General features: G+C 46.8%; 1 protein-coding gene across 2 annotated transcripts in view; it reads right to left on the reverse strand.

Moving 5' to 3' along the window:
* fat2 (FAT atypical cadherin 2) overlaps positions 1 to 13,744 on the reverse strand; it is an 83,980-nt gene that overhangs the window by 39,223 nt on the left and 31,013 nt on the right. For both annotated transcript variants that reach the window (XM_035649747.2, XM_047334350.1), the window contains exons 9-15: positions 12,922 to 13,134; positions 12,630 to 12,840; positions 7,878 to 11,548; positions 6,577 to 6,973; positions 4,056 to 4,255; positions 2,532 to 2,685; positions 1,621 to 1,854 (exon numbers count right to left, since the gene is read on the reverse strand). In XM_035649747.2, the coding sequence (XP_035505640.2) occupies positions 1,621 to 1,854; positions 2,532 to 2,685; positions 4,056 to 4,255; positions 6,577 to 6,973; positions 7,878 to 11,548; positions 12,630 to 12,840; positions 12,922 to 13,134 (5,080 nt within the window). The remainder of the gene's footprint in view (positions 1 to 1,620; positions 1,855 to 2,531; positions 2,686 to 4,055; positions 4,256 to 6,576; positions 6,974 to 7,877; positions 11,549 to 12,629; positions 12,841 to 12,921; positions 13,135 to 13,744) is intronic.

Consider the following 13,744-nt stretch of genomic DNA (forward strand, 5'->3'; position numbering starts at 1 on the left):
TATTATAATTATAATTATTCATTCATCGTACTTTTTTGATTTGGTTTTGTTCATAAAATGTGTACGAGTCTACGTCCTGCGGCTCCAGGATATATAAATCAAATCCACAGGACCTCCCTGAAATGAGTGAAGAAAACAAGGAAGTCGTGATGCATCTTCTTACAGAACCAGCCCGTCCCCCCGGGGGCTCGTCGCTGAGCTGCTGTTGTTGTATAATTACAGACCGGGGGGCGTCGCCATCCAAGGTCGACAATTTGAACTCAGACGACGCGTCAACAAACATGTGGTGCGAGGTTTCGCTGGTTGTTTCTCTCGTTCCTCGGGTTTCCAGACGCTCCGGAGCCAAAACGGCCCCAAAGACTAAAGCCAATTCTGAAAAACTGTTCACTGAGTGTTTTTTAAATATGGTTTTTTTTGGGAAAATAAAACTGGTGAGTCGTCACCGCTCACATCGTCTGTGAGAAAGTTGCCGGTGCAGAGACGGAGAAGAAGCTGCTGCACATCTCAGGGAGTGTCTCACCTGTGTGTGTGTGTGTGTGTGTGTGTGTGTGTGTGCGTGCGTGCGTGCGTGCGTGTGTAGAGAACCAGTGTGATCACATGATGATTATTATTGACTGCTGATTTGGACCCAACGACCTATTTCACATATGATCTTCACAACAACATGGTCAGACATGGAGCCGCAGCAACACAGAACAAAACCCATTTAAAAACCGAAGCTCCGTGTTGACGCTCGTTGTCTGAACCGTTCTGAAGCTTTGAGTCTGAGAAACGAGACTTTCCTTCATATCGTTAACGTTAAAAAGGCAAAGAAGAAAAAAATAAAGCACTTTTCAAATTAGTTTTGCGAAAGTTACGGGAAGGAGGGAAACGCAATTGACATCTTCTCAGTCGACTCATCGAGTTTCTGTTCAAAGTGTCATATGACACATTTGCAACATCGGAGGGAAAAATCGACAAACACTCCTGACGAACATCACTCTCCGAGCTGTAACGGGCAAAATGAACAAGTGGCCGGGAAACGAGAAACTTAAAACTCCCGAGGGCGGCGAGCGATCGGGACACAGTGGGAACGAGAACGGAGGCAAGGCATCATCACGTGGGCGTTTCAGGAATGGTAATGGCTGAGTCTTTCATTATGTTCAGCATCAGTAACACACACACACACACACACACACACACACACACACACACACACACACACACACAAAGGGCAAGTCTGAGCATTGGGCTTTAATAAAAGGGATCAGCGAGACCAGGACAAATATGTTGTCACTACATGTTCTACCAAGAGAGAAACCACAGATCGCTCTCTATGCTCTCATCGTGTTCTCACACACACACACACACACACACACACACACACACACACACACACACACACTTGCACGCGCACACACACACACACAAACATACACACACACACACACACACAAACACACTCGCACGCACGCGCACACACACACACACACACACACACACAAACAGACACACACACGCGCACACACACGCAAACAGACACACACACACACACACACACACACACACACACACACACACACACACACACACACACACACACACACACACACACACTACCTCGGTGGCGTTGGCCCTTACCAGTGTCTGGGTCTTGGGCGTACACGACGGCGACGGGCGTCCGCACGGTGGTGTTGTCGAACACCGTGACCTCGTAGTGGCTGGAGGAGAAGCGCGGCGGGTTGTCGTTCATGTCCTGGACCCTCAGCAGGATGTCCGCCTGGCAGGACCGCCCGCCGCCGTCAGTGGCCTTCGCCGCCAGGTTGTATTCCACGTCCCGCTCGCGGTCCAACACGGCCAGAGTGAACAGCTCGCCTGGGGATGGAGAGGGAAGTCACACGTCAAAGATCCTTTCATCCCCTCACCTCTTCATTTGATTTCGAATTTTAGCATTTCCTGACGCAACTTTTTCTTTATTGCCTGTTATCAGTAGGAATTGATCTTATTTGTCTGCGTGCCGATTCTGTTGTATGTGTGTGTGTCATGAACACACGGTTTCCAGATTTATTTAATGTTGTCGTCATGGCGATGGGAGAAGAAGCCTGGAGCCGACATCAACCATCAATCATTCTGCATGATCACGTCTGACCGCTTCTAATCTGAGTGTAGTGAGAATGAACGTCTTGAGGTTTTGAAAAGCAGACGCAGAAGAAGATGAATGTTGGTAGAAGAACCCAAAACCATCTCATGTGGTTGAAATGCTTCAGTGCGAGAACCAGAACGAAGCCCTGTTTCCCGTTGGTGGAGAAAAGGCTCCTACTGACTACCTTTGTCTCCTAACACCGCCTGGTATCTTCCAGGCCAATCAGCCGCCAACTGGAGATATGAGACGCAGATGTTATGACAGAAGTAAAGTGTGATGGATGTCGGTGAGCGGGCGACACAGAGACGTGACAATAGAAAACGGCTCGGGCTCTTGTCAGCTGCGGAGTGCCGATGGTATCGGGCAACTCAAACTCTGCTGTTTTGACCCCAAACACACGGCGTCATACCGGTCCTGTGGTCGAGATGGAACTTGTCTGCGTCGGGCCCGTGGAGGGTGAAGGAGATCTGTCCGTTCACTCCCACGTCTGGATCGGAAGCTGACACCTTCAGCACGAACTTGCTGGAGGGCGAGTTCTCCATCACCACCTCAGTGTACACCACCTGGAGCAGGAGCACCATAATAATCATAATGATCATTAGAACAATAATCAGGCCTCCACTTTTCTCAGGGAAACTACAGAGAGCTGCGCATGTTGAGTCTCTGCTGATACACTAAGGGAAACATTCTGTCCTCTGAAAGAAGCTGAAACTCTTTTTGACGCAGGGACTGAAAAGAAAGACGGAAAAAGAGAAAAATCACTTATTACTAATACATATACATATTGTACATTTTTATAGGGACGGGTGTGAGACATTAACCAGTATAAAACTATTTATAGCCCAAGATAATTTTGCAAAAAATGCAGATAATATGTATAACGATTAAATTAATATTCCCTCAACTATGCAAAACAGATATTTGAAGTATTATTTCATTTGTTAAAGTTGATTTTTTGTTTTTCCAAATCAAGAGGAGAAATGACTTGAGCTGCTTTGGTAGAACAGGAACAAAGTGTAGAAGACTTAGAGGTTCTTCAGCAGGATTACGCAACATCTCGGTGGGACGTGGGACAACAAACAACCCATTTCATTTCGGTGCAAATCTCAAATATATACATTTCTGTAACATTGTCAGATAAAGCCCCCTTTTCGTTAATTCATGGATCTTGGTGAAACTGATGTGTCCGTGTGATTTGGAGAGTTGGTCTTCAGGTACGCAGCGTGACACCCATTCAGTTTTCTTTTATCCCCTCTGACATAATCCGTCCTATCACAAATCAGCAACTTGAGGAAACACAGTTTTTGGGCACATCATGACTTACAGTATTCCATTTAAAAGCAAGAGCAACAAATTAAAATCTAAAACTGTTTACAGTATCAAAATGACAGTGGTACTAAATGTATCAGAAGTGATATTGAGCTGTTATTTGTTGTGTGTCGGAGGGCTGCAGAATAAAATATTAATTAAGTGTGTGTGTGTGTGTGTGTGTGTGTGTGTGTGTGTGTGTGTGTGTGTTCACTCCCTGTCACTGGGTTTAGAGTTTAGAAGGAATCCTCCTCATCATATACCCATCTGATAAAAAACTATTCCACTAAGATAATAGTTGTTCAACAGTGCAGGTAGCCAGAGGCGGCCCGATATTTCATCGCAGTCTTAAAAATGTAAAAACAACAAACGGATATTTAGTGTTTGAAACTTTCTCTTCACTGAAACGCTCCAGTGGAACCAGACTAATGAGATTCTTTATCAGCGAAGGTTTCACGAGGCACCGAGAGGCAGACGGAGGCCGCAGCGCCGCTCCGACCTAATATCCTCACGTTTCATTGGTACAATCATAAGAAAATGAAATGCTATCCCCTCCAACAGTCGCCGGGAGCAGCTCCTGGGTGGGAGTGTGTCTGTGGCACGCAGGTGCAACACTTCCCCTCACCTGCTCGCACAGCGGACTGTTGTCGTTGATGTCCAGCACGTGGACGTCCACGGTCACCGGCGCCTCAAACTTCCCGTCGGTGGCGGTGACTCTGAGCGTGTAGCGGTCTCTGGTCTCGCGGTCCAGACGCTCCTTCACGATCAGACCCCACTCGCCCTCGTCCTGCTGGATGATGGCGAACTGGCCCAGCGGGTCCCCGTCTGCAGGAGCGAGGGGGACAGTGCTTTCTATATATATACATATACATATATATTCCCATATTTTTCAGCTAATTTCCTGTCAAATTTCCGGGTTTCATCACTTCGGTTTGATATATTCGACTTCCCAAGGGAAAAAAGGGGAAATTGTGCAGCAGGGGAGTGAAAACAGCATCAAATTCCATCAGAGTTCCCAAGAAAAACGAAATCTTAATTCTCGATTAGAGAGAAAACGTGCAGCGCTGAGTGGCTGATGCAGCGTGATCGTGGAGAGGACGTTGTTGTTGTTGAGAGAGGAAACGTGCAGATGAGGATACTGAGCTCCGTATGTTTAAAATCAAGGTTATTTCTCTGTGCGTTAAGAAAACACGTCACATTATAAAAGATTGAACCGGAATTGAGAAAAAAATGTTTCGGCACTGAAAAATATAAAAAGGGATCTCACAATTTCCTGATCTTATTTAGTTTTTCTATATATTTTTTTGCAGTTTTTATTTTCTATTCATTTCTCCAGTCTTGTTTTTTTTGCGATAAATTATCTTTTGCATGCATGAAAATGCAAGTTGTCCATGATGATCTACTTCTTATCATAAAACAATATGCATGATATATTTGGAGACATAAATACAAAGTATCAACAGCTCAAGTTCCTAAAACTTTTTATCAACCCCTAAAGTGTTAAGAGGAAGTGGTTGACATTGTCGTCCACCGCAGCACGACGTGAGTACAGCACTTTGTTTTCAATGCCAACTTTTATTTTCGACGCTGATACTCAGCGTCACTCTTCCAGTCGCACAGTCGGTCACTGGTTGGACGGGTGACGTGTGACGGGTGACGGGTGACGGGTGACGGGTGACGTGTGACGTGTGGTGCAGATCAAATCCTGCTCCGACCTGCTGGCGGAGAGGTTTCTGAGTTTCTCTGCCGCTGTCAGAAGTTGCCACGCAGGTCTGGTGACTGACGTGTGTCCAATTGTGACGTGGGGTTTTTTTTTGGAAGTGACTAAACACTAATCAGGTGCCACAGTCCAAGAACAGCCGGCAGCTGATCGATGCACTCGTGTCGTACTCCTCCAGGTTGATTCAGAGTAATACAAAAACCATCAAATCAAAATAAATCATGCCAAAGAGGAAAGTTTGAACGACCACGTGGTTGCAGCAGATCCTCGTGGAATACGTTGTGCACAATCCACATTTGGTGCATTTTCCTTCATGCAAAAGATCATTTATCGCAAAACCAAGACGTGAAAAAATGAGTAAAAGACAGAAATCACATCCACCTCATGAAGCTCAAAATATTTCTGTACAATTTGTTTACGTCTATAAATCATGTTTTTTTAATAATGAAGTCTGGAATAAAATTCAAAATGTGTGTTTTAACGTGTATTACATTGTACCACGGGTTCATTTGTATGTCAGGGTAGTTTGACAATGATGAGGTAAATATGATATTAAATATTGTTTACGGTTGTATTTACAATAAGAACAGAACAATAACTACTATTGAGGACATCAGGTTCTACATTGCAAAACTAAACACACATTACAAAACACATGGTATCATGTAATGCTGTTTGATTGAAAGTCGATAATTTTTACCTTTAAATTACAATTAAATGTTCTTTTGTCTTTTAGTTTGAGCTGCACTTTTAAAATCCTGACCACGGCCCTGAAGAAAAGACTCCTGAAAGTCACGGTATGAATTGTGTATAGTGTTGTTGTCGACGCAGCTCTGTTGGAGACAGAGTCTCCTGAATAAGTACAATCATCACATGAATCATTCTGGTTTTTTGGGCAACTTTAATATCTAATATTTTCTTCTGTTTTTGTTTGTTTTTGACGAGCCGGCGTCAGCATGGGCCAAACTCTACCGTTTATGAATAATTCCAATGCAAATATTCCTCCCTTTGACTACTTTCCCCCCAAAAAACACAATGTCACGGCGAGCCGCTTAAGATCCGTCCAGGTTCCACTGTCTGGAGGAAAAACAGAAGATTTGCATTCATTCCAGACTTTGTTTGTGTTGTTATAGCCGCAGGGTATCCGCTTGGTATTTGTGCCTTGTCGGCTTGTCAACCCGTTCCTCTTTGTGATTAATCTGTGGCTGAGGAACAAACTATCATGACTCAGAGATCAAAAGTTAAAGTCTTGATAAATCCCCGTCGTGCAGCAGATCGCTCACAGGACAGAGAGTTGGGCTGATGAACACACCAACGCACACTCGCTCTCAAAGAAAAGTGAATATGATCACAGGTAAATACAGAAGTGAAACTCAAACACAAACTAAAAACATCCACACACATGAACACATTCAGACAAACACACCTGTGATGTAACACGTCACAAGGCGGTTCTCCAGAGACACGTCGGCGTCCGTGGTCGTCATGGAGACGATGACTTCCCCCGGACTGCTGTCCTCCACCACCGAGCCGCGGTACACGTTGTCGGAGAACTTGGGCGGGTTGTCGTTCTCGTCCATCACCGTCACCTCCACCAGGACGCTGGACGACAGCTTGGCGTCGCCGCCGTGATCCGTGGCGACCACGCTGAACCTGAAGACTCGGTCGGCCTCGCAGTCCGTCTGCCGCACGGCGGTGATCCAGCCGCTCTCGCCGTCGATGGAAAACACGTCGGTGGCGTCGGCGGCGGCGCCATGGGCCAGCGGCTCCAAGCTGTAGGTCACCAGACCGTTGTTCTCCGTGTCTGGGTCGTTGGCGGTCACCTGTGGGTCCATGAAACCCGTGGTTGGTGGTTGCATCCAATTAAAAAAAAATATATATATATATATACATTGACATATATTGGTCAGACCCAAGCAAATGTATCATTCAGCCAATGTCTGATTCTCAAAACTTCCTGTTACAATTTTAGACATGAGCTGACTGGGAATCATACTCCAACTTTCTGTACCAAAGTTAGCGGTGTAACCCACTTCAAATGAAGTTAGCAAACATGTCCGTGACATGATGAGCTTATTTTAAATTTTGAGCTAAATTAGGCTTAACATCAAACTTCAGACAATTTATTTTGTTGTACCTTGTTGGCAACCTAATCGACAATACATCAGATTTTGGTTTTGTTCAAATTTGAGAACTTATTCATACAAATAGGGCGGCTAACATAAGCTAACCATTTCCTCAATTAGCTAAACTATTGAGCTATGAAATGCTGGAAAATGAATATATATATATAAATATATATATCCTGTGGAATTTCATCTAAGTACTGCTTGTTTCACCTGACACAGTCAGAAAACCCAAAGATGTCCAGTTAACTTTCAAAGAAAGAAACTAAGCTAATGTTGACATTTGAGACTATTGGCATTTTTCCTTTAAAAAATATATTTTGAATATAGTTATTTTCTGTCGATCCACTTCAGCTCTTCAACAAAGTCTTGTTTTCTGTTTCTAGCAAATATCTAACATACAGCATGTCAACACGAACTGAACTGGTATTCGTAAGATCAGAAAATGTATCCTACTGATTAAAAAGCAATTTCAAGTTGGACATAGCGGCACTGTACTCAAAGGTCAGTTTAACAACGTGATTCCCAGTGTAAAAGAAAAATATTTCCAAAATCAGATGTACCACATTGGTTCCAAATCGAGAGTAAAATAAAAAATGACCTGAATAACGGTGGTCCCAGCGGGCATGTTCTCAGCCAGGACGGCCCTGTAGGGGCTCGCGTCAAACACCGGCTGGTTGTCGTTCACGTCCTGGACCTGCACGCTGACGGACACCAGCGACGCCACGTCGGTCCCGTTGTGGTTCCCCTGAGCGAGCACGTCTATCCGGTACCACTTGGTCTTTTCGTGGTCGATGGTCTTCTGCAGCAGCAGGGTCCCGCTGTCTTCGTCCAGGCTGAACACTTTGTCTCTGTTGCTCTCGACCGTGTTCCCGTTCACCAGGCTGTAAATGAGCGGCGTGTCGGAGTCGGCCCGCACGGAGCCGATCTCCGTCCCCACGGGGGCGTCCTCGGCGGCCGAGAAGGTGTAGAGAGGCTCGGAGAACTTGGGAAGAGGAACCTCGGGGGGAACCACTCTGACCTGAACGGGGACCGTGGAGTTATAGAACGGGAGGCTCCCGTCGCGAGCCTTGACTCGGAAGTTGAAGATCCTGTTCTCCTTGCCCACCAGACTCTCCTTGACACTCACGACTCCGGTGAAAGGGTTGATCTCGATGAGGTCCTCCGTCACCTCCTCGGCCTCGTCCACGCTGTAGGTGACGTCTGCGTTTTTGCCGTTGTCGGCGTCGTAAGCCATGATTTGAATGACGGGCGACCCTTTGTTCACGGTCGACTGAATTGAAACCTGGTATTCTGACGCTTTGAACTGAGGTACGTTGTCATTCTCATCGGTGAGAATAATCTTCACTGTGCAAAAGGCCACTCTTCCGCCACCGTCCTTTGCCATCACTTTAATGGCTATGACCCTCTGGGCTGGGTTTTCTCTGTCCAGTGACTGTGTGGTAACGATCTGCCCGTCATTATCGATGGAGAACTTCTCATCGGCGAGCTTGTTGATGATGGTGTAGTCAACGCTGCCGTACGGCCCGTCGTCAGGGTCGATGGCGGCTAATCGGATCACGCGGGTTCCCGCTTCTGCATTTTCAGCCAGCTCCGCCTCGTAGATGCTCTGCTTGAAGACCGGACTGTGCCTGTTGCTGTGGATCATGTCAATGTTGACTGGCGCCGTTTTCTGAAACACGCCATCGGACACTGCCACTGTCAGGTTGTAGTAAGGATCCAGGTTCCTCTTGCACACGTTGGAAAAGGAGATGATTCCCGAGGACTCGTTGATGTTGAAGTAACGACCTTCGTTTCCGGAGAGGATTTTGTACTTGAGGTTGTTCAGGTCGCCGGCGTCGGGGTCGGAAGCTTGGATTTTGACGACTATGTGGCCGCACTTTGCCATTTCATCCAGCGTGGCGTCATACTGCGAGCTGACGAAGTCCGGTGGGTTATCGTTGACATCGGTGACATTTACAAAGACACTGGCTTCAGCGGCAAGGGGAACAGTGCCATTGTCAGCGGCTTTGATTTTCAAATTAAAGTGCTTCGTGTTTTCATGATCCAGCACTTGTTTCGTTACAATCAAGCCGCTGTGAGGGTCGATCTCGAAGAAATCCGTCTCGTTACCCTCCGTTCTCACCATCTTGAAGGCAAAATCTTTATTTCTGCCCGAGTCCCTGTCAGAGGCCGACAGTTGTATCACCGGAGTGCCGACCGGGAGCCCCTCGGCAATGTTCACACTGTACATTAGCTTTGAGAAAACGGGTGCGTTGTCATTCACGTCCTCCACTTCTATTTCTATTGAGGCCTCAGAGAAAGTTCCAGTCACAGAGTCCGTCGCTCGGACTGTCAACACGTGCAGCGTCTGGGTCTCGTAGTCGAGCGGGTTGGTGACGGTCAACGCGCCAGTTTTGAAATCAATGTGAAAGTGTTTGGAGGCGTTTTCCTCTTCAAGGTTGTAGATGAGCCGATAGCCCTCTGGATTTCTGGCCTGGACGTGGAGGATGGTGGTGAACGGCGGGACGCTCTCAGGGACTTTCAGCGGATAAAGAAGAGTCTGGAAAACTGGGTTGGTTCGATTCCTCACCTGAATAGTGAGCCGCGCCCCTGTGCTGTGAGTGGGCTCCCCACCCTCGTCTGTGGCTGAGACTGTCAACACGTACTTGTTCAGGGCTTCAAAGTCAAGAGGCCTCTTGAGTGACACGTCGCCCACGTCAGGATCTATTCTGAAGAGGTCGTGGTCGTCCTCCAGTGAGTACATGATGGATCCATTTTCCCCCAAATCCCCGTCAATGGCGGTTACTTGATACAGAACATCTCCCGGTTCGGAGTCTTCAGATATCCTCATTGAAAATGGCAGGTTGAGAAACTGCGGAGGATTGTCATTGACGTCATCTATAAAAACCTTGACCTGCGTTGTAGCCGTCCTGGGCGGTGTTCTCGTGTCTTGTACCTTCACCACCACGTCATACACGTCTTGCTCCTCTCGGTCGAAGGGGATGCCTGTGGTTTCAAGTACGCCCGACGTCTGGGAGACCACAAACCTACCGATAGGGTTAACCACAGAATACAAAAGAGGCTCGTTCAAGAAGCAACCTGTCGCTTTCAGTGCCGCCAGAGTTTTGACTGTTTTCAGGTTTTCTGTGACGCTTGTCGAATAGACACTCTGCTCAAATCCAAGATCGCTTGCTGTCAGGTTCGTTGCATTTATCAGGACAGTGGCAGAGTCTTTGTAGAGGCCGTCGGAGGCTTTGACAACCAGTTGATAAAATGTCCTGAATTCAGACACATTGCTCACGGTGATGACTCCGGTATTGGGGTGAATTGAAAAAGCGTTGTGCAGATTCCCCTCAGCGATGCTGTATGAGACTGACGAGTCGGCGTCACGGGCCGTGACACGCACGACCTCGGCGTCTCTGACAGCTGGGAGCATGATGGATGGCTCGTACACTGGGGCAGTGAATTGTGGCGGGCAGTCATTCAGGTCCAGGACGCGAACAGTGACCTTGGCAGGCTCTGCCGCGCACAGTGATGGCTCCCCGGAGTCCTTCACCTGCACGCTGAAATGAAACTCAGACCGGGCCTCAAAGTCCACGGGTGAAATTAAGGAGATGGTGCCCATACTGGAGTCGATCTCAAACACCTTCAAGACGTCTGGCTCGAGGATCTGGTACACCAGCAGGGAATTTGCATCTCGGTCTGCGTCTGAAGCCTGGATGACCATGGGGGTGTTTCTTTCTCCCATCACAAAGCTGTTCACGTTCGCCGATTCACTTATCTGCCCCAAGTACTCCTTCTGCTGAAAAACGGGAGCATTGTCATTCTCGTCAATCACGTAGATGTAGACGACGGTCTTGGACGAGGCTCCGGCCGTGGTGGAAGCTGCGACTCGGAGCTTGTACGAAGCACAGTCCTCGAAATCAAGGTGCCTTTGGGTTGAAATCAAGCCGGTGTACAGGTTGATGTGGAACGTCCCGTTTGGGTTGCCACCGTCTATCGCATAGTGAACTGCGGCTGGGCTGGAGGCGGACACGGTGACCACCGGCGTTCCGAGGGCGCTGGACTCACTGATCTCCGCCAGGTATTCGTCCAAAGGGAAGGCGGGCGGGGTTTGGTCAGAGATGCGGATGAAGACGTGGACGGAGCAGATGTCGCTGCGCTGAGGGAAGCCCTGATCGGTGGCCTTCACCGTCAAGTGGAACTGGTCCTGAGGCTGAAGATCCAAAGGTTTAGAAACGGTGACGGAGCCCAGCTCCGGATCTATGGAGAAGACGTGGTCGATGTTTCCTGCAGGAGATGAAATAACGTGTTACACTCACGAAATATTCAAAATGTTCATAACAGCAGGAATCCACCAGGGTTTCATCAGATTCCATTTGGTGTACAATCAATTACATTGGGTTATAATAAAACAACATGATGGTTATAATATTTAAGCAGATCATTTATCTATTATTAAGTTTTAGAAATTCATTTTCCTAAAGTAATAGTTTGGGAGTGATAAGTGGATTAGATAAAAGAAAATAAATGGCAAACTGCAGTATTTTGGTAATTGATTATAGATTTCAGTTGATTTAACATTGTTGTTAGGTTTTGGATCATTGGTTGGATAAAACAAGACATTTTATGACATTATCTTCTGCTTGCTAAGATATTTTTCACCATTTTGTTTTGTTTATAGACAAAATAATTGTAAGTGAATCCAGGAAATAATTCACAGATGAATCAATGAAAGAATGAATGATTATTTCATTACTGGAGACATTAACAGTCCCTCATAAAACCACAGCACATTATTTTTTACACTTTTCATATGGAATAAACAGATTCGATGTGACATGTTGACAGCTGAGCTCCAGGTTCAGGTAGTTGGATTTTGTTACTCGTCATTTCTCCCCGTTTCCAGTATTTATGCTAAGTTACGTTAATTTAATGCTGATTTAACCAATACATTGATATTGATCTTCTCATTGAACTCTACAAGGAAAAATAAACTCTTCTTTTAAAAACAAGTAAAATAGAATAAAGCTGGTCACATATCTCAGATTGCTTTATTCTGTCCATTTCATTTGAACAGGACTCTGCTCTGGGAACAGTTTCATCTCTTTCACTATTCTAATGAAGCAAAAGTCTTCGTATCCGTTAGTACGACAGATGTTCTCCGATGTGTGATTCATACTGAGCAGGTGTACTGTTCCTCTGCAGCTGTTCTCTGCCACACATTTTTAACAAACTACTTGAAAATCCTGATCAGCGACATCCCCCCCGGATAAATCCTACGCTACAGTTTCCTGGCTCAGGCGTTCTCTCCAGAAGGTCATGGTGTGAGGTCGTGGGGTCGTGAGGTCGTGAGGTGTGAGCAGCGTACCGGAGTGCAGAGAGTAGCTGATGTCAGCATTGCTGCCCACGTCCTTGTCCAGCGCCTTGACGCGGATCACCTCGGAGCCCGTCGGGGCCAAGTTGGAGATGTGGGCCTCGTACCGGGGGCTTAGGAAGGCCGGCGAGTGGTCGTTGCAGTCCTCCACGTGGACCACCACCTTCACAAAGTTCCTCTTCACTGGGATCTCCTGATCACGCACCTGAGGAGGAGCGAGGAGATGTTAAGGTGTCGGACTGTTAGCGCTTTTTTAAGTCTCTGCTGAGATCAACTGTGTCGTCACCATCACAACGAGGGAGTGAGAGGAGATCCTCTCGTAGTCCAGCTCCTCCGTCATCACCAGGACTCCGCTCTTCGGGTCCAGGTGGAAGAGCTTGGTGCTGTCGGGGTGGAGGCTGCTGTGGACGGAGTACAGCAGCTTACTGTTGGTGTCGGCGTCGCGAGCACTGATCTGCAGGATGTCCTTCCACGGGGACGTGTCCTCAGGGACCCTCACCTTAAAACACACGGGACCACAAGACGGAAGTGGGTGGAGTTTTATAAAAACAATCTCCGATAACAAGTTGGTCTGAGAAACTATATTTATTCATAACTGCGGTCGGACTGAGGATGAGAAACGGTTTCTGTTAGAGCCCTGACAGACACGGGGGGTTACAGTACAGTACAGTACAGTACAGTACATGTTTGTATTTAGTATAAGATAGATAGACTCTTGTGAGGGAAGAAAAGACAGTTCAGGATACGCAGCACCTGCAATTTGCGTTAAAATCGTACTCAAGTTTTTCATGATTACAACACAAAAATTCAACAATACACATATTTCCAGATTCGCCCTTCGGTGTATCAAAATCAAATCCACTGAGGATTTGTCTGTAAACAGGAACCGCCGGCAGCAGCCAAATATGGGCACAAGTCGTCGTACTTCCTGTTCAATCTCTCACAGCCCCGACATTTCCGGGGACCTTTTGTGCCCGAACTCGGTAAAGCAAGTCAAGAAAAGAAGAAAAAGCAAGTGATGCCCATTAATCCGACATGAAAGTCACATCCAAATATGTGAAGAATCTTACGTTGCTCTCAGGATTAACTGTGAATATTGACTGTTCGTT

The sequence above is a fragment of the Scophthalmus maximus genome, chromosome 9, assembly GCF_022379125.1.
Source record: "Scophthalmus maximus strain ysfricsl-2021 chromosome 9, ASM2237912v1, whole genome shotgun sequence".
Taxonomy (NCBI): domain Eukaryota; kingdom Metazoa; phylum Chordata; class Actinopteri; order Pleuronectiformes; family Scophthalmidae; genus Scophthalmus; species Scophthalmus maximus.